Raw genomic sequence first — 22713 nt, 5'->3', positions numbered from 1 at the left:
GGACTGAGACGCAGATAAAGACCACCGATAACCTATAGGTTCAGACACTCGCATACTTGGGGTCTGCCAACCTTATCTGACTCCCACATAGTCTCATTAAATGTGAGGTCACGGGGGTGACATGGTGCCTTATATCCAGCTCTGACTCCTACACCTCATTCCCTCCCTCCTGTGTAATTATACCACGGGAAACTGAGCCCCTGCTGGAAATAATGAGCTGTCATCTGCTGAGCTAATCACACAGACATCTAGGATTACACAGGGAACCTGATAAAATGGGACTGTGCTCGCCTGGGAGGTTCCCATACCCTGTCCTCAGACCTTGGTATATGGGACTATTAGCTACCCACAGTGAAGAGCAGTCTGAAAACAAAAAATGTAAAAAAAAATAGAAAACTTTAAGTTTGTATGCTGCCCTTCCTTGAGCATCCTGTTCGTTAGCGCCACCGTTATCTATAGGTTGTGTTAGGTAATACAGCTCAGCCCTATTGAGGTGAATACTGCAATACCAGGCATAAACTAACGACAAAGCCGGCCCTGATTCTAATAAAAAAATTCAGAAATAACAATAGTTAGGGGGGAAAGTAGCAGTGGTACCCTGGTGTCATTGCTGGAGGGGTCCCAATGGCCCCTCTGCCACATAGAAAGACACCAATATGTCCATGTTGATTTTTGCTGCGATACAAACCACGCTGCCAAACTACGCTGTATGCAGAATAGTACAGGTGTATAGCGACACACAAAATACCGCGACAAATACATTGTGAAAAATCAAACTTTTCCTAACTTTTTTGCGACTTGCATGCGGTGGTACGTTACCGACTGCAATGTGACCCCGTTCACTTGCATTATGCGTTTATGGTAGGTGCGGGGTTGTCCTATTACAGAGTGCATTGGTGTCCAGAGATAAGCCTCAGCCATCATAAATCGCCTTCATATTCCCCCTCCGTTGGAGCACAAAGATATAATCAGTTATTAGTCAGAAGCACTAAAGCTTTAAAAAGTTGTATGCGATTCAAAAGAAAACAAAAAAGTTATTTTCAAGAAACAGCGCCACTCTTGTCGGTGGGTTGAGAGCAGTATTGCAATATTTCCTTGAATAGCCCTGAGCTGCAGTACCAGGTACAGACTGTGGGCAAAAGTGGTGCTGTTGCTGACAGGAAATAAAAGTAAAACAGCCCTTTTTTCTATTTTTTATACAAAAAATCCTATTCGCAAACGATAACAAAAACAAACAAACATTAAACCCTCCAGGAAAAAAAAACAAAAGGACACTGTTTAATTATGTTTCATTTATTTTTGCATATGTCAGATGGGCCCGATTCGTAGGCCTCATATCTAGATCTGACTATCCTTCACATCACATATGAAATCCATGTACTGTCAACATAAAGTCTATGATATTTGCTCTCCATATAGATCTCCGCGTTGTTCATATATAACCTATCATTTTAAAGGATTTGTAAAAATATATTTCTGCTTGATGTAATATAATGGCTGTGACCTTCAAGTTCTCTGAAGTAGTGATATCGCATTAGTGCAGGATGAAAAAAAAGGCCTAAAGTCCAGGCCTGGAATACAAAAAAAAACCTGCAGAGATCCGTGTGTCGTCATATGGCTAAGGTCCATTAGTTTTTGGTGATCCGAATGGACTCATATCCTTAACAATGTGAGCTTTATTTAGACCCTAAGACCCACCTCAAATGCAACTTTCCAACCATGAAAGGTCAAGGAGACCAAAGGCCTGAAAAGGTCCTCAGTTCCAGGTTTTTTTTCACATCAGTCATTACAATCTGAAATCCAACCATAAGCTGCTTTAAGGCTTGTGTTTCCGGTCGACAGGTCATAATGTCTCAGCCCTTTCCCATGGTGGGCACTCATACAAAACATCTTCGACATAACCATTGTCTATGAACCACTGATTCGCCACAGGTTCCTCTTTCAACTCTTGCCAAGTTGGATGGTGGTCAGTAGGCAGGAACCATTGGCTATCCATTATGGCAGGTTCCTGATGGGACACTTCCAAATTGGAAGTGTTCACAACTGAGGCATTGACCCCAGAAGGTCCTATGTCTTCTTCCCACCACATTGATATTAAAGCTGTCTGCAGATCAAGGTCATCAAAGTTGCTTCCACGCAGATGATCACTTTCAGAAGACAAGAAATTGTCCCCATGTCGTTCCTGTGACCTCAGGGCCGGCAAAACAGGACTGGGCTTCTCTTGCCTCCTTAGCTGCTTGTAACTGCAAGAAGAATTTGGGTTTTGGCGGTTATTTGGTCGAACAGATGACTGGTAGGGATGGTGGATCGGTACGTTGCTGCACCTTGGAGGGTCAAGATGAGAAGCTGGCATCCTTCTCCTTCGCAATACTCCATTCACGAACATATCAGCGTAACGAGGATCCATCTGCCAAAATCCACCTTTCCCAGGTTCATCTTTTCCTCTGGGGACTTTCATGAAGCATTTATTCAAAGAGAGGTTGTGCCGGATGGAATTCTGAAATGGGAAAAAAAACTAATGTATGGAAAATGGAAAGAATGATGAGACAGGCACTCTAATGTACAGGTCTATGCATATTCCGTAGTAAGATGTGTAGACCCACCACAATTTGTGCAACACGTTGCCTACCTCAGGTCTGGTTAATGGAGTATGACTACTGAAAATTAGATGAATGATCCCATCATCTCTGTCATCCCCCACACCATACCTGCTCAGGTGTCCCTTACCGGCAGGACAAAGTGCTCCATTATGCAGCTGCCTCTCAAAGCCAGGCTGGTAGCCTACTGTTAACTACAGAAGGACACCTGGCAAGGACCTCACCAAAAGATGAGGCTAGTCATGAATAATGCAATGTGCCGTAATCACAGGAGGATTCCCATCTCAACATGAGCAGGTCATTGATTCCTCCATACAAAACTCCTCTTATGCCCTTTACACCGAGGTCCTTTCATGCTTTCATGTCCTATCAAGACGTAAGAGTAGAAACCGATGCTCTCTGGGCCAAAACCAAATAAAAAGACAGATGTAATAATATCCTAGGATATGTTTCTAGGAAGAAGCATAACCAAAAATTCAGGCTATGCAAGATAGTCTATGTCCATAGTGCTGCCCGATGGGGATGTAATTATAGGGGATGCAGAATTAGCAACCACATCTGAAGGGGCTTCAAAAATGTGTCTTTACCTCATGATATGACTCTCAATTATTGCGTTACATCTCCTGTCACTAGGGAAGGTCAGTTACCTTTGTCCTATAGCTATTACCTTCTGTATGCAGATACTTCGGGTCATCAATATCCTAAACTTCATGTCAATCATCACCATTTCAATCTCCGTCTTCTCATTTAGACATATAGCTAAGATTTGCTGATCCTCAAGTTTTCAAATCAGGTCCTACCTTGATCCTGTACAAGTAGCGCCATTAAATGGTACAGATGAACCAGATATATAAGTCCTTAAGGGACCCGTTAGAGGACTTTACGTCGAGTTTCTAGAGTTTTGAATTGGAAGGTCTGGGAGAAAACTAGTTATGCAATGTATGTGGACGAAATGATAAGGAACAGATTGGGGGCTTATTTCAGGGAACAGTTAGGGTATGCTCACACTAAGCTTTCTAAAGAGATTTTGGAGCAGAAACTGAGATGTGACTCTCCAAATTTTCCTCAAAAACACAAAACTCCTCAAAAAATTGTAGTTTCTGCTCAGTTTCCATTAAAAAAACTCAGCAAAAAATAGTATAAACAAGCTCTTATGGGGGACACCTTTCTGATTACAGGACTACCCTTGGTCTTCTACCACATACCTACATCTACAACATACACACTCATACACTTCAATCATCCTTGATACTGGGAAAGCTTGAGCTGGTACCAGTCCTAAAACCAAGTAGGCCTTAACTTACTTCACTTTTGATGGCCACAATATGGTTTACTAGACCTTTGGGTAGCAGTCATACCTGACTGTGGTGACTCCGCGGACCACATAAGGTATGGACAAGGTAGGTGGCAGCTCAGGCTATCCCTCTTGCTAGGACCTCCAACTAGATAGTGAACATATCTTACCTGCCAGCTTGGGTCAGCATGCCTATAGTAACAGAAGTTCTGGGTGATCCAGTTGTATATGGCGGACAGGGTCAGTTTTCTCTGCTGGCTGGCCTCCATAGCCATGCATATGAGGGTGGCATACGAATATGGCGGTTTAACATTAGGATTTGTTCTATAATCCACTTCCTGCATAGGATTTGGTCCAGAAGACGGTAAAGACGGCCAGGCATTGGATCCGTTGTTGGACCTTTGTTTCCCTGTACGAGGAGCCTGGAAGGAGGCTGTATCTCCAGCTGGAGGGCTACACGGACCTTGGGTCTTGTTCGTTGCAGGAGGACAAGAAATAGCAAATGAAGTCAAGTCTGAGCTCCAAATGGAAAAGTCTTGAAGCCACTGTAGGTTGGTTAAGCTGTCATCTTCTCGAATGTTGTCCTTCTCCATGTGAGAAGTTTGATGGTTGGAAGAAAGAACAGGCATGGTCCCCTGGAAAGGGCCAATGGCAGATCTGCAATAAAGGCATCAAAGTTATTTAGTAAGACCTAGCTGTTGGCATATGACCATCTATGTTCATCTATGGTCCTTATTTTTATTTTTTTGTTCCATATGTGTAACTATCTCAGTAGGTCTGCATGAACCAGGAGGCTTAGGATGAACAGTGTTACATGACTCTTCTGAGTCATGGAGTATAAGAAAACCAGGGATGTGTGAAATCATCTTTCAGCTCCCATCATCATTACTTCCAAAACAAACCTGAATTCCTTGCATGCATGCCCAGGTCACTGTACCATGCGACTGCAGTCCATATGCGTGAATGATGCTACTTTAATATATTTTAAAGGGGATGTCCACTTCTGCTATTTTTTTTTGTAAGTTTCATAATGGGTTCCAAAAAAAATATTGTCCTCTCCACCCCATTCAGACACTGTCCGACCCCCTATTTTCTTTAAATTCCTGCCGCAGCATGTACATCATTACACAGGCACATGTGACCGAGGTAGCGAATCACAAGCTGAGGCATAAAGCTGATGTGGCCAGTGATTGGCTGAGCAGTCACTTCCTGTTTGTCCAGAGGGAACAGGAAGTAAAGACTTGAACGGGACCAGCGGCGGATTGTTAGGCGAGTATCATTTTTATTATTTTTTTCTTCCAGTGCCATTTTTAACCTTTTTTTCTTGTAGGTAGTGGACAGCCCCTTTAAGGAATATTCTAAACTAGATTGTGGCCCGATTCTAATGCATCGGGTATTCTAGAATATGCATGTCCCCGTAGTATATGGACAATGATGATTCCAGAATTCGCGGCAGACTGTGCCCGTCACTGATTGGTCGAGGCAACCTTTATGACATCATCGTCGCCATGGCAACCATTATGACATCTACGTCGATACTGTGCCCGTCGCTGAATCAGAAACGTGAGATGTCTATGTCCTTTATGACATCATCGTCGCTGTGCCTGTTGCTGATTGGTCGAGGCCTGGCGGCCTCGACCAATCAGACGCGGGATTTCTACGTCCTTTATGACATCATCGTCGCTGTGCCCGTTGCTGATTGGTCGAGGCCTTGCGGCCTCGACCAATCAGAGACGCGGGATTTCTACGTCGATGCTGTGCCGGTCTCTGATTGGTCGAGGCCTGGCGGCCTCGACCAATCAGAGAGCCGGGATTTCCAGGACAGACAGACAGACAGACAGACAGACAGACGGAAAAACCCTTAGGCAATTATATTCTAAATGATATAAAGTGGGTGATGAATGGATGCACCATGTAGATTGCAATATTCTTTGGGGGGGATCCAAATAGTGTTAAACGCTATGACCACTTTATCATTTTCTGTGATCCTTCTTACCAAAAAAATGTTTTCCTAACATGGGCAATCACTTTAAGGAATTATTATAATTTCCTTAATCTATTTATCATGATGACGATTTAAGTTATTTATATCAGAGATATGGTAATCATTAACTCAACTTGCTCATGTGTCATAAGAACACAGAGGGGCCCCATAGGGCCACAGTGGCGTCCAGGCCTTGGTACCGGAGAAACTGGAGGGAGAGTTTCGTATTATACGTTGCGTATGCACAGTTACCAATAGTCGCAAATTTAATTAAATTTAATTAAAGAGATTTTCCACCATTTAAAAAAAAAAAAAAAAACAAACAGCGCCCTCCTGTCTGCAGGTTGCATGTGGTATTGCAGCTTAGGTTAATTTACAGAAGGGTGTTCATAAACTGGATTAACTTATAGGTTGTCATCATATATAGCAGGCTGGTTGCATGCCTTTTGTTCAAGCCTCTGTCCCCACTTGTTTGCTGTTTGCATTGCATTTAGCTGCCTCTTCCCTAATGACAGTAAATATAGCCGGATAATATCCCGCAATGGGCACAGTCACCGCGGCACCACCTCCCCCAAGACCTCACCCCAGGGACTATTTGTTCAAACGTGCTCAGAACAAATAGCGCTTGTTCGTGCAGCCCGCGCGCGTGCTCAGGTCACCCAAGGAGCAGTGTTACATATTCACGCTAATGCAAACCCTTTCCTAGCTTGTAACCAGGAACCGCTAAATTATAAGGGTCGAATATCCTATTATAGGGTCCTGTCAGGCGGAGGTAATAGTCGGACATAATAGTAAGACATGAAAGTAAGAGGGTGGGATAATCAGATCTGATCGGGATATAACCTAGTTTCCTGTGTATCTGCACATTACAAATATAAGTTAATAAAGGAGGACACTGTATAAGGGGCAGAGGTCATGGATTTTAACTAGAAGTTAATAAAGGAGGACACTGTATAAGGGGCAGAGGTCATGGATTTTACAGCTCACATTTACTGATGGATTTTATGCTTGTTGGCATATCCTGGTGGCAATTGATGAAGAGCTATTGAAAATATAGAGGCCCACGTACCGCTGTCTCAGCATTGTCCGCCATGGATATGATGACATAATGGTATGATATGATAGTATGGTATAATGGCGGGATATAGTAGTAAGATGATAACGTTACATGATCAGACACTGGATGGGTATAGTTGCATCATGTGATATGATAATGGCATATGGTACGATTACGGTGTGATTTTATAGTATTACGGTGTAATACGGTAATGGGCAGGGGCTGACATACTATTGGTGCATTATGATGAACTATTGGACTGCAAAGGGCCCATATATCACTCCTGCTCAGGGGCCCTCTTCTGTGTGTCCGTCAGTGATAGTAAGATACGGCATTAAGGTGGGATACACGAGCGAGATGTGACCGTATTACAGTGTGATATGATAGTATTACTGGTTTATACACTAATAAGATTTGTTAGTATTACGGTTTTATACATTAGTAAGATATGACAGTATTACTGTGTGACCTGCTAGTAAGATACAATGGTATTACAGGTTGACATAGTTGTAGTAAAGTGTGGAGCACCATATGATGCAATATGGTGTGATATGATAGTATTACGGCTTTATAAATTGTTAGGATATGGTAGCATTACGGTGTATCATAATAGTATCACAGTGTGATACGGTAGCATTGCTGTCTGCTATAATAGTATTACAGTGTGATATGGTAGCATTACGGTGTGATATCATAGTGTTATGTTTGATTCAGTATTACAGTTTTATACACTAACAAGATATGTTAGTATTACAGTTTTAATCATTAAGATATGATAGTATTACGGTGTGACATGCTAGTAAGGTGCAATGGTATTACAGGTTGACATAGATGTAGTAAAGTGTGATGCACCATGCATTAAGGTGTGATATGATAGCATTGCTATGTGATATGATAGCATTACGGTGTAATATGATAGTATTATGGTATGTGATGATAGTATTACAGTGTGATTGTTAGCATTATAGAGTAATATAATAGTATTAAGGGGTGATATGGTAGCATTACGGTTTAATATAATAATGTTATGGGTGATATGTTAGTATTACAGTGTGATGTGATAGTATTACAGTGTCATAGTGGTATTACAGCTTTATATATTAGAAAAATATGATAGCATTTTGGTGTCATGTAGTGGTATTACGGTTTTATACACTGGTAACATATAGTATTCCAGTGTGACATGCTAGTAAGATGTACTGGTATTACAGGATGACATAGTTGTGAAGTGTGATGCACCATATGATAGCATTACTGTGTGATATGATAGCATTATGGTGTAATATGATAGTATTACAGTGTGACTGTTAGCATTGCATAGTAATATAATAGTATTAAGGTATGATATGGTAGCATTACAGTTTAATATGATTGTATTATGAATGATATGATAGTATTACAGTGTGATATGGTAGTCATACAGTGTCATATAGTAGTATTATGGTTTTACACACTAGTAACATATGATAGCATTATGGAGTGATATAGTGGTATTACGGCTTTATACACTAGTAACATATGATATTATTATGGTGTGATATAGTGGTATACGGCTTTATACACTAGTATAATATGATAGCATTATGGTGTGATATAGTGGTATTACGGCTTTATACACTAGTAACATATGATAGTATTATGGAGTGATATAGTGGTATTACGGCTTTATGCACTAATAACATATGATAGTATTATGGTGTGATATAGTGGTATTACGGCTTTATGCACTAATAACATATGATAGTATTATGGTGTGATATAGTGGTATTACGGCTTTATGCACTAATAACATATGATAGTATTATGTTGTGATATAGTGGTATTACGGCTTTACACACTAGTAACATATGGTAGCATTATGGAGTGATATAGTGGTATTACGGCTTTAAACACTAGTAACATATGATATTATTATGGTGTGATATAGTGGTATTACGGCTTTAAACACTAGTAACATATGATATTATTATGGTGTGATATAGTGGTATTACGGCTTTATACACTAGTAACATATGATAGCATTATGGTGTGATATAGTGGTATTACGGCTTTATGCACTAATAACATATGATAGTATTATGGTGTGATATAGTGGTATTACGGCTTTATGCACTAATAACATATGATAGCATTATGGAGTGATATAGTGGTATTACGGCTTTAAACACTAGTAACATATGATATTATTATGGTGTGATATAGTGGTATTACGGCTTTATACACTAGTAACATATGATAGCATTATGGTGTGATATAGTGGTATTACGGCTTTAAACACTAGTAACATATGATATTATTATGGTGTGATATAGTGGTATTACGGCTTTATACACTAGTAACATATGATAGCATTATGGTGTGATATAGTGGTATTACGGCTTTATGCACTAATAACATATGATAGTATTATGGTGTGATATAGTGGTATTACGGCTTTATGCACTAATAACATATGATAGCATTATGGAGTGATATAGTGGTATTACGGCTTTATACACTAGTAACATATGATAGTATTATGGTGTGATTTAGTGGTATTACGGTTTTATACACTAGTAACATATGATAGCATTATGGTGTGATATAGTAGTATTACGGCTTTACACACTAGTAACATATGATAGCATTATGGAGTGATATAGTGGTATTACGACTTTATACACTAGTAACATATGATAGTATTATGGTGTGATATAGTGGTATTACGGCTTTATACACTAGTAAGATATGATAGTATTATGGTGTGATATAGTGGTATTACGGCTTTATGCACTAATAACATATGATAGCATTATGGAGTGATATAGTGGTATTACGGCTTTATACACTAGTAACATATGATAGTATTATGGTGTGATTTAGTGGTATTACGGTTTTATACACTAGTAACATATGATAACATTATGGTGTGATATAGTAGTATTACGGCTTTACACACTAGTAACATATGATAGCATTATGGAGTGATATAGTGGTATTACGACTTTATACACTAGTAACATATGATAGTATTATGGTGTGATATAGTGGTATTACGGCTTTATACACTAGTAAGATATGATAGTATTATGGAGTGATATAGTGGTATTACAGTTTTATACACTAGTAACATATGATAGCATTATGGTGTGATATAGTAGTATTACGGCTTTATACACTAGTAACATATGATAGCATTATGGTGTGATATAGTGGTATTACGGCTTTATGCACTAATAACATATGATAGTATTATGGAGTGATATAGTGGTATTACAGTTTTATACACTAGTAACATATGATAGTATTATGGTGTGATATAGTGGTATTACGGCTTTATACACTAGTATAATATGATAGCATTATGGAGTGATATAGTGGTATTGCGGCTTTATACACTAGTAACATATGATAGTATTATGGTGTGATATAGTGGTATTACAGCTTTATACACTAGTAACATATGATAGTATTATGGTGTGATATAGTGGTATTACAGCTTTATACACTAGTAACATATGATAGTATTATGGTGTGATATAGTGGTATTACGGTTGTATACACTAGTAACATATACTAGTATTACGGTGTGATATAGTGGTATTACGGTTTTATACACTAGTAACATATGATATCATTATGGTGTGATGTAGTGGTATTACGGTTTTATACACTAGTAACATATGATAGTATTATGGTGTGATATAGTGGTATTATGGTTTTATACACTAGTAACATATGATAGGATTACGGTGTGATATAGTGGTATTACGGTTGTATACACTAGTAACATATACTAGTATTACGGTGTGATATAGTGGTATTACGGTTTTATACACTAGTAACATATGATATCATTATGGTGTGATGTAGTGGTATTACGGTTTTATACACTAGTAACATATGATAGTATTATGGTGTGATATAGTGGTATTACAGCTTTATACACTAGTAACATATGATAGTATTATGGTGTGCTATAGTGGTATTATGGTTTTATACACTAGTAGCATATGATAGGATTACGGTGTGATATAGTGGTATTACGGTTGTATACACTAGTAACATATACTAGTATTACGGTGTGATATAGTGGTATTACGGTTTTATACACTAGTAACATAGTATTACAGTGTGATATAGTGGTATTACAGTTTTATACACTAGTAACATATAGTATTACGGTGTGACATGCTAGTAAGATGTAGTGGTATTACAGGGTGATATAGTAGTAGTAAAGTGTGATGGTCCATGTGATAGCAGCACAATGTGTTACATAATATCATGATGGCAGGGTACAGTATCGTAGCGGTTTGTATTACAGCCAATGTAACAAGAGAATGGTACTTGTAGTGTTCAGATGTAGCTGAGCTGAATGTGTTGTGCACTTCTTCCAGGCTGCTCACTAGAGTATTGTAATAAATGAGTATACAGATACATGACATTGCTGTGCATTATCACAGACGCCACATCTCGGCGTCACAACGCTGTGTGCCAGATGACAAGCTCAGCTCTGCTACCTCCGTGCACCGGGACAGTACAGAAAGCTAAAGATATATAATACTTTCTATAAAAAAAAAAGGTGCCTCGCTCGTGAAAAGTGGGGAAAGTTGAGGATTTTGTCCTTTGATGTGAGGATCAATGGTGATGATATAGCAGAGGCGTATCCGCCTGTGTCCGGCGGTCTTCCCTGTAACAGGTGATGTGCAGGAGGTGACGCTCCCCTGGGATGTGTGTGACAGGATCAAATCACCTGGAAATCTGATCAGCAAACAGGTGTCCAACGCTCCTCCGAACCCATGATGCCCCCCGACCCCGGCCCTATAACACCCTTATACCATCTATGCACTTTTATCTATACAGATGTAGCAGAGCTGAATTTGTCATTTTATCTTTTTTTTTTTTTTTGGGGGGGGGTTGTGTTGCATCCTTAAGGTTAACGCTCGCATTAAGTGTGTCCAACATGCTGAGACTTGTAGTTCCTCCCCAGTTATGGAAGCATTCTCACTTCTCTAGGAAGCATTGCACTAGGCATCTAAAAGTGATGAAAAGCTAAAATTGCATAAAAGCCAAGTAGAGCATATGGAGATCTTACCTCGGGGAGAGACTAGCCGGTTGGGGCCGATGTCCTCTGACAAATGATCCCTCTGTACACTGAGCTGCAGCCTCTGCCACCTTACCTCCCCAGGGAGCTTAGTCCTTTAAACAGAACTCTGACATCTGATTGGTTGTCGGTTGCCAGGTACCCTGTTCTCGCAGCGTCCAATCAGATGGCGGAGATTTTTCAACCGTTTAAAGGTATTGTCTGCAGACCCCTCCTCTGTGGCGGAGAGCAGCCTGGTGTGTCCTCTGCAGGTGGAGGGGGATGGAAACTTTTTTTTTTAAAGTAAAGTTTTGGGAAGTTTCACAATAATATTTAATTTTGCAGTTTGCTACAATTTTACGTAATTCTATAATTAAAATTGTAGCAAAATTGTAGAAAATGTCGAAATTTGATATTATTTCAAAATTATCGAAAAATTTACTTTAAAAAATGCTCATCTCTGCGGGACATTTAGCAGCAAAATACGTTTTTTATTGCATCTTTTTGGGAGAAGTGCAGCAACCAAAAAACAGCAATTCTGGCGTTTTCCTATTTTGTTCCCTTTCAGCGTTTAACGTACGGGTTAATTCATTTTATATGTTGGTAGATCGGACATTTACGGATATAACGATGTGACTGTTGTTAGTGGCTCCCATTTCTGGGATCCTTCATCCTGTGATTGCGCCCGGACCCCTTACTACATGTAGCGGGCAGTTTATAGCCATTTTGTCATTTATGGTCCTGGCTTTTATGTTTCCAGCCATCCTGCTCTGCACCAGGGTTCTTCACCCTCCACAAATGACTCAGCTCTAACCATAACTTCTGGGGACAATGGCGTTGTTCTTTGAAACAATTGTACCTGCTGACTCCATGTCTTTCTATATCTCTCCACAGGTGGTCCTTGGCTCTTGAACAAGCCTTGTGATAAATCTTGTCTGAAATCTTGTGGGGAGCTCCTAGCCATGGCCGGTTTATTGTAAAATTATGTTCTTTCCACTTCTGGATTATGGCCCCAACAGTGGTCACTGGAACCTTTTGAAATTCTTCTGTAACCAATTCCATCACTGTTTTGCAACAATAAGGTTGCAAAGGTATTGAGACAGCTGACTGGTTTTACCCAACAAGAGATGTTTCTCGTGTTGCCCCTTGGTAATGAGCCACCTTTTTACAGGCCATCAGTTGAACCATGTGATATTATTTTTCACTAAGTGGCAGGATTGCTTTCTAATTACTGATAGATTTCAGCTGGTGTCAGGACTTTTCGTGGCTTTTTGTTCCTCTCTTTCTTGATGTGTTCTATCCTTTTTTTGCCGGTGTCATTTGTCATTATTGCACATAACTTAACTTATGGGCATCTCTGGTTTGATTTGATTTTTTTTGCCTATGTAGATTGGATGGTTATTTCACCGTGTGTGTGTGCGCGTGTGTGCGTGCGTGCGTGCGTGTGTGTATATATATATTCTGCTGTCTGCACTCCTCAAATATATTTAGTTAGGGCACATTTTGCATAAAATCTGTGTGTTCTCAGTTCATGCCCACAGAACATATCTATATGAGTGCATGACTCTACAATTCTGTGCCATGGGGAGACTACTGAACAGGTCTGTAATATGAAAGCCAAGGGCTCCCTTTGCTGGACATTGTGTGGTACTGCAGGGCTGACTGTAATTTCTCTGCTGCCTGAGGCAAAAATTTAAATGGCGCCCCTTCCCGCAGTACAATATAAACCTGCTGTGAAAAAATCCAATTACGTCATCGTTTCTTGGGGGTTTACTTTTAAAGTATTCATTGTATGGTAAAAATGACCCGTGAATATGATTTTCCATGTCAGTGCGATTGCAGCAATATCAAACTTTCAGATATTTAAAAAAAAAAAAAGTTGGGTTTGTAATGCAATTTTTTAACACCTTTTTAATATTCTGTTTATGGTGCTGCAAAAGGGCTCTGTTTTTTTTGCATGGTGAGCTGATGATTTTATTGATACCAGTTTGGGGTAGTACGTATGATATTTTGATCACTTTTTAAGGGAAGAAAGGTGACAAAAAAAAAAAAACATTCTGGTATTATGATCTCTCTTGTCCCTTACCATACAAGCTAATCAGTTTTACATTTTGAACGTTTTGATAGATCAAACATTTATGGATGTGGCCATATATAATAACATTTTTAATGTATTTATTTCTAATGGGGGAATTCAGCACCAGAAACATCATCAGTGCATGAACACATCATCAGAATCATCATCAGCACAGTAGTACAGCACCAGAATCATCATCATTACAACACCAGAACCATCATATCAGTACATGAGCACACCAGCAGAACCATCATCAGTACATTAGTATAGCACTAGAATTATCATTAGTACATCACCAGAACCACCATCAGTACATGAACGCATCATCAGAACCATCATCAGTACATTAGTATAGCACCAGAACCATCATCAGTACAACACCAGAACCATCATATCAGTACATGAACACACCAGCAGAACCATCATCCGTACATTAGTATAGCACCAGAATCATCATTAGTACAACACTAGAACCATCATATCAGTACAAGAACACACCAGCAGAACCATCATCAGTACATTAGTATAGCACCAGAATCATCATCAGTACATCACCAGAACCACCATCAGTACATGAACGCATCATCAGAACCATCATCAGTACATTAGTATAGCACCAGAACCATCATCAGTACAACACCAGAACCATCATATCAGTACATGAACACACCAGCAGAACCATCATCCGTACATTAGTATAGCACCAGAATCATCATTAGTACATCACCAGAACCACCATCAGTACATGAACACACCATCAGAACCATCATTAGTACATTAGAATAGCACCAGAACCACCATCAGTACATGAACACACCATCAGAACCATCATTAGTACATTAGAATAGCGCCAGGACCACCAGCAGTACATGAACACACCATCAGAACCATCATTAGTACATTAGAATAGCACCAGAACCACCATCAGTACATGAACACATCACCAGATCAACACTGTCCTCCTTTAAAACATTGTCTCCATACCATCCCCCCATATAAACTATAACCACCATACAGTTTTTCTATGAGCACCACACTATTCCCACTTATGAGCTGTAACGTTTACACTGTCAAACCTTAAGTAACCACTACACCATCTGCCCTTATGAACAATATCCCCCACCCTTATGAACTATAACCTCCATACTGACCCTTTATGAATTATGGCCTTCACACCATCCCCACTTCATGCTTTCCTCTCTCCACTTTTTATCCTCATGCTGAACCTCCACACTGCTCCCTCTTCATACTGTCCTCTACACACCACAGTGCCCCTCTCCATTCAGTCTGCCACAAGCTGCTGCTCTCCATACTGTCCCCCACACACTGTGCCTTCTCAATACTGTCCCCCACACACTGTGCCTTCTCAATACTGTCCCCCACACACTGTGCTTTCTCACTACTGTCCCCCACAAGCTTCCTCTCTCCATACTGTGTGTGCACCCCACAAGCATCCGCTCGCCATACTGTCCCTCACAAGCTGCCCTTCTCCAGACTGTGCCCCCAAAGCTGCTCCTCTCCACACTGTTCCCCACAAGATGCCCCTCCATAGTATTTACCCTCCACACTGCTACTCTCCATACCCCCCATATGCTGCTCCGGCCACCGCTCATGCTGATGAGCAAATGTCGCACAGAAGCATTACGGCGTGGGACACTATGGATTCTTTCAACTTCGGACAGATGAGGGATGTTGTCTTCTTTTTTTTTGTTTACACGGGACAATGGCTTTAGGAGAGTAGGTGTTAAGGTGACTATAATGTGTTTTTTTTTCTTTTATTCTTAATTTTACACTTGAATACATCTCTCAACATTGTCCTCTGCTCGTGCTGATCGCAGGCAGAGCAGGGGACAAGATGTGAGCTGCCTTCAGCACCCGGCACCTAAGAACAGCATAAACTGGGCCGATTTTTCTTAGGCGCCGGTACATGTGATACTGATGTGGCACACAGGCAGCACACATATGGCACACGTATGAAACACAACACGCACACATGGACACGGATATCTCGGATATCTCTGGTAGTAGTTTTTTCAGTACCGGTCTATGTGTCCGGCTCCTATCAGTACAATGTAGTCTGGTAGGCCAACAATATTTTGGTAAGAGAAGAGCCGTGTTAGATCTGCTGATGTTCCAATGTTGATGTTCCCTGATCCATTGTCGATCACTACAGCTGGCTGGAACAAGTCCATGGTGGTGGCTTGTAAGGCGATCACTGAGCGTCCACGGTCACAATTACAGCAGACCCAGGCGTTAGGAGACTGCGATTAGACACTGACCACATCTCCTATACTGTTGCCCTACCAGCTGTGAACTGTGCCCATTCCTGGCTCCATGTTATTGTAGCCCAGCGCTGTGCACTGAGCTACAATATCATGTGTCACTGCTTAGAGCAGTGGCAGAAGGTGCGAGCAGTGATAGGAGGTATACACACAGCGCAGCAGTGGTGAGAACATGTTGGTCAGCCTGACATTGTAGTAGTAATACACGGCTACCAAGCTGGAAGATGTCACCTCAACAGTAACAACTTCTTACTGTGGTGAGAACATGTTGGGCAGCCTGACATTGTAATACTAGTACCCGGCTACCAAGCTGGAAGATGTCACCTCAAAGGTAACTTCTTACAGTGGTGAGAACATGTTGGTCAGCCTGACATTGTAATACTAGTACCCAGCTACCAAGCTGGAAGATGTCACCTCAAAGGTAACTTCTTCTTACAGTGGTGAGAACATGTTGGGCAGCCTGACATTGTAGTACTAGTACCCAGCTACCAAGCTGGAGGATGTCACCTCAACGGTAACTTCTTCTTACAGTGGTGAGGACATGTTGGGCAGCCTGACATTGTAGTACTAGTACCCGGCTACCAAGCTGGAGGACGTCACCTCAACGGTAACTTCTTCTTACAGTGGTGAGAACATGTTGGGCAGCCTGACATTGTAGTACTAGTACCCGGCTACCAAGCTGGAAGATGTCGCCTCAACAGTAACTTCTTCTTACAGTGGTGAGAACATGTTGGGCAGCCTGACATTGTAGTACTAGTACCCGGCTACCAAGCTGGAGGATGTCGCCTCAACAGTAACTTCTTCTTACAGTGGTGAGAACATGTTGGGCAGCCTGACATTGTAGTACTAGTACCTGGCTACCAAGCTGGAGGATGTCACCTCAACGGTAACTTCTTCTTACAGTGGTGAGAACATGTTGGGCAGCCTGACATTGTAGTACTAGTACCTGGCTACCAAGCTGGAGGATGTCGCCTCAACGGTAACTTCTTCTTACAGTGGTGAGGACATGTTGGGCAGCCTGACATTGTAGTACTAGTACCCGGCTACCAAGCTGGAGGATGTCGCCTCAACGGTAACTTCTTCTTACAGTGGTGAGGACATGTTGGGCAGCCTGACATTGTAGTACTAGTACCCGGCTACCAAGCTGGAGGATGTCACCTCAACGGTAACTTCTTCTTACAGTGGTGAGAACATGTTGGGCAGCCTGACATTGTAGTACTAATACCCGGCTACCAAGCTGGAGGATGTCACCTCAACGGTAACTTCTTCTTACAGTGGTGAGAACATGTTGGGCAGCCTGACATTGTAGTACTAGTACCCGGCTACCAAGCTGGAGGATGTCACCTCAACGGTAACTTCTTCTTACAGTGGTGAGAACATGTTGGGCAGCCTGACATTGTAGTACTAGTACCCGGCTACCAAGCTGGAAGATGTCACCTCAATGGTAACTTCTTCTCACAGCGGTGAGAACATGTTGGGCAGCCTGACATTGTAGTACTAATACCCGGCTACCAAGCTGTAGGACGTCACCTCAACGGTAACTTCTTCTCATAGCGGTGAGAACAGGTTGGTAGTCTGGCATTAGGAGTACAATACCAGGCTGGCCAATGGGTTCTCACCAGCGCTGTCGCTTCTAGTGTTCAGAGTTTAGCTGAGTAATCCTCACACTGCAGTGCTCTGAACACGGATTCAGCTCCATCAATGTAAAGCCTCATTCAGACAAGATGCACCGCGGACTTCCGAATGAGCCTTTAATTCTGCCTATGCAGAGCACATCAGACAAGGGATGACATTGTCACTGGCTACAGAGCTCAGCACCTTCAGATTTGATGTACAGAGCCCAGTAACTAGTGACAGCCATCTTTGAAGCGCTTCGCACAGGCAACGTTATGTCTGAATGAGGCCTCACGTTTACTGAGCAGAGCGGAGTCAGTGTGCAGAGGGCAGCAGCTGTGAAGATTTGACTGCTGCACTCTACACAGTAAAAAATAAAGGTGTAAAAAATAAATAGGATTTTAGCAACACCTTTTCCCTTTCATTAAAGATTAAAAAATAAACATATTTGATATCTCTGCCTCCAGTCTGGTCTTTCAATATATAAAATTAATTAACTCCTACAGTAATTGCAATAATCAGAAAAATAATCAAAATGCCAGAATTGTGGTTTCATAAGCCTATATCTCTGCAGTTCAATCCCTGTACAAAGTTATTTTCTCTGATGAAGCCCCCTTCAGACTGTCTGGGACATCTGGAAGAATGATTGTCCGGAGAAGAAGAGCTGAACTCTACAATGAGTCTTGTGTCTGCCAACAGTAAAGCTTCTTGAGACCATTCAGGCGTGGGGGCTTTTCATCCAAGAGACTGGGCTCACTCACAATTTTATCTTAAACCCCTGATGAAGCTGGTTAGGCGAAACATGTTGGGGAGGCAATGAGCTATTAATTACAACAGCAAGTGCGGTTGTGTGATGACAGTTACCGGATTATATGTTATCATATATGATATCTGGTTACGGACTGAGGTTATGCAGAGCACGGAAGGTGGCATGAGTTTGTCATCTGCGGGTGCGCTCTGCAGAGGAAGCAACCAAAATGACAAAGCTCCGTATAATATATTGACCGTTGTCATCTTGGTCACTGCTAATGCAGAGCACAGCAGCTGATAACATATTCATCTTGACTTCTGCGCTCTATAGGGGTAGCAAACCAAATAAAGCACAGTATATGAATTGAGCTTTGTCATTTTGGTCATTGCCTATGCAGAGCACAGCAGCCGGATGACAAGCGCACCTTGATTGCAGCGATCTGTATATGCAGCAGCAGAAATGACAAAGCTCAGCATAATGAATTGAGCTTTGTCATCTTGATCACTGCCTATGCAGAGCGCAGCAGTCAATAACAAACTCATCTTGACTGCTGTGCTCTGCATAAGCAGTGACAGAGATCACAGAAGATGAACAGACAATGAATGGAGAAGGAATGAAATAAATTGCAATGCATGATTCAACATTGTCTTCATTCAATGATAAGAGCTGACACAGAATAATGATGCATACATGGTTGCGGTAAGATCATTTTTTACCCTCTCATGACCTCAAAATTTCCCAAAGGACATAAAAGTCGGTAGAATCACAATATAGCAGCACTATGCATGCATAATGAGGGCAAAAGTATTAAAGTGATATAATACTGTGTATATAGTGTAGCAGTGATATTTAGTTTGTGTATGGCATAGCCGCATTATTTATGCATATATGGAGCAACAGTTTTTTTTAGATAATAAAATATTGTGTTTATAGCATATCGGTGGTATTTACAGTTGGTTTATGGCATGGCAGCATTATTTATGTATACAGTATATAGAGCAGCAGTATTTTTTAAGCAATGTAATAGTGTATATAGCGTAACAGTATGCGTATGTCATGGCTGGACTATTTATGCATATATGGGGCAAGTTTTGTGCTAGGTAGTGTCATAGTGTATACAGTATAGCAGTGGTATTTATAATTGGATTATGGCATAGCAGCATTTATACAGTATAGGGCAAGTGTATTTTTTTTAAGCAATGTAATATTGTGTGTATAGCGTAGCAGTGGTATTTACAGTATGTGTATGGCATAGCAGCATTATTTATTTACGGTATATAGTATATGGGTTAACGGTATTTTTTAAGCAATGTAATATTGTGTTTATAGTGTAGCAGTGGTATTTACAGTATGTGTATGGCACAACAGCGCTATTTATGCATATATGGGACAATTTTTTGCTAGGTAATGTAATATTGTGTATACGTACAGTATAGCAGTTATATTTACAGTTGGCATAGAAGCATTATTTACGCATAGGGCAACATTATTTTTTGGTAATGTAATATTGTACATATAGCATCGTAGTAGTATTTATAAGATTTGTATGGCAGAACAGCATTATTTATGCACACATGGGGCAAGAGCATTTTTTAAATAATGTAATAGTGTGTATGTAGCATAGCAGTGGTATTTACAGTATGTGTATAGCATTGCAGCAGTATTTATATGCATAAAATGGCGGTGCTATATGTGCACAGAACAGGAGAGATTATTCTGTACAAACATGAGGTGGGTACAGCATTTAAAAATGTTGTGTAAAGGGGTAGAAAAACTAGATTTGGCCCAAAATTCCCCCCTCTGACCCTGTGGTTAAATGATATGAATCGTACTGCTGCCACACCTTTTATAAAGGAGACAGAGCCCCTATGAACCAATGGTCAACTACTCTAGACCACCAGGACTATTACAGGGACACATCTTATCCAAAAGTGTATGCTGTCCATAGGAAAAGTTGGAAAGGGGGTATAATTTTGGGCATAGACACATTTAACGATCCCTCTTCCTTTTTCGGATTGTTATGCAACCATTTGGGAACACGCAGAAGGCAGCGTGAAGTCTCTCGGTGAAGGTGGCAGAGAAGCTAAACAAGTGTCTGAATTGATTGTTGAGCCGATAAAACGATATTAGTCCGGATTCATAGTTCACATACACCCCGAGCAGCTTGACGGGAGAGTTGACGGTCACTTCTTGCCTCACGTTATTATGCAGGGCAGAAAGGCTTTGGCGGCACTCCAGACCCCACGACTTGTTGTTGTACCCTATGTAGGCGTCACTGGTCAGCGCTTTCCGGCCCATGCTATGGTAAGCCACTCCGATAATCCATTCCTCGGCTTTACTGACATCCACTTTCCAATAACTCTGCGTTGAAAGGCTACAGGTGCTCAGAAGCTGGCAGATGGTAAAGCGCTCCGGCCCCTCTGGATGCCCCTGGTGGGCGCCGATATTGGAGGCGGATCTGCGGTCAGGCGATACGTGTATATCCTTACAGGCGGTGTTTACATCCAGGATTATGTCCAAGGTCTTTGGCTCGGGCATTATTTGAATTAATTCTGAAAACATATGAACCACGCCGGACAAGCACTTCTTAAAAGTCAAACTGATGGGCGTTTCATCCCAAAAAATTGCAGCGCTATCACTTCGCAATTTCCCGTCCTCTATTTCAGGCTCCAACTGTGACATCACTACAGGACCGCCCACGAGGAGCAGCTCCTGCGTCTCATGTACCCTCCTGGACAGCTCCTGCTTCCTTAACGCCAGCTCCTCCATTAATTTGGAGACCTGCACCAGCGCGTGCTCCTTTTTCCTAGAGATTTCCCCCAGAACAATCTTCCGGGATCTCCTGATATCTTTTTCGATCATGGTAAAAAATGTGTTTAAGACGATTTCCAGAGCCTGTGAGCTTTCCTGAATTTGACTTTTCTGTTCGTTGAGGCCATGAAGCCTTTTTTCGGTGGCATCTTGCTCCCTGCGTAGCTCCAAGAGAGAACGTTGTAGATTGTTGCGAGAAGCCCTTTGTAGGTGCTGCACTATGTTTCGCAGCTTCAGGTTTCGCTGCAGGGCAGGACGTCGGAGAAACACTGCATTGCACTCGGGACATTTAAAGTCTGTAGATCCATTGGGAAAATCCAGGGCATGATTGATGCACTCCTGGCAGAAGTTGTGCCCACAGCTCAGCATCACGGGGTCATCATAGAGGTCCAGACAGATGGGGCAGATCAGCTCGGCGTTCAGCGACTCCATTGTGGCAAAAATCAATCAAAAGACCGATAACAGCGGCTGGCAATACCGGATCCAACGCAGATCTCCTGTTGCACTCACTCCAGAGGCGTCAACCATTAAACCCGGGAAATAAGTCACAAGGACTCATATTTCCAGTTCTACCAGTTAAAAATGAAAGCAAAATATGCAGAAGTGATGACGCAGGAGAAAATGCAGCCGTGTCTCGGAAACACGAGGATTATTGCCTTTACTTCCGTTAATGTGTGCTACATTATGCAGCCAAAATTATGGTCACCTCTGACCATCATGGGTGTTTAGGAAGTCCGCTCATCTCTCCCGACAGGTCTGCTTTAATAAATGCTTTTATTAGCAATGAATATAAGAAATCTAGAGCCGCTTTTCTTTATTAGAGTATGTTCACACTTTGTTGATTTAATCAAAACACTTCTGCAGCAAATCTACACAAAATCATGTTGCAAATTAGCGACTTCCACCACGACCCCTTCAAGTAACATTTCATTGCATGTGACCGCTAGAGCCCCTGAGGAGCAGAATGTGGCGAAACCAGCATGGAAGTCCTGCTAGGACGGTGGAAATCACTCACAATGTGGAGTATATTCTATATTTTTAACTTTTTTTTTTTTATATTTCTTCTCATCTGCATCAGATCAGATATTTTTTCGTGCAAACTTAAAGGGACACTGTCACCTGAATTTGGAGGGAACAATCTTCAGCCATGGAGGCGGGGTTTTTGGGTGTTTGATTCACCCTTT

At 41.4% G+C, this 22713-nt stretch overlaps 2 protein-coding genes across 2 annotated transcripts; both read right to left on the bottom strand.

The window, feature by feature from the left end:
* Nucleotides 1–1277: 1277 nt before the first annotated feature.
* On the bottom strand, nt 1278–12095 carry LOC138645276 (forkhead box protein J1.2-like). The gene is made up of 3 exons (XM_069734447.1): nt 12007–12095; nt 4062–4548; nt 1278–2497 (listed from the first exon to the last, which is right to left on the bottom strand). The coding sequence occupies exons 2-3, from the start codon at nt 4518–4520 to the stop codon at nt 1844–1846; spliced, it is 1113 nt and encodes a 370-aa protein (XP_069590548.1). The 5' UTR covers nt 4521–4548; nt 12007–12095; the 3' UTR covers nt 1278–1843.
* A 7254-nt stretch (nt 12096–19349) lies between these two features.
* On the bottom strand, nt 19350–22084 carry LOC138645275 (E3 ubiquitin-protein ligase TRIM39-like). The gene has a single exon (XM_069734445.1). It carries the CDS (start codon nt 21959–21961, stop codon nt 20708–20710), a length of 1254 nt encoding a protein of 417 aa, XP_069590546.1. The 5' UTR covers nt 21962–22084; the 3' UTR covers nt 19350–20707.
* Nucleotides 22085–22713: the final 629 nt, after the last annotated feature.

This window comes from Ranitomeya imitator, chromosome 7, assembly GCF_032444005.1.
Source record: "Ranitomeya imitator isolate aRanImi1 chromosome 7, aRanImi1.pri, whole genome shotgun sequence".
NCBI lineage: Eukaryota > Metazoa > Chordata > Amphibia > Anura > Dendrobatidae > Ranitomeya > Ranitomeya imitator.
This window is presented reverse-complemented; position numbering and strand designations above follow the sequence as displayed.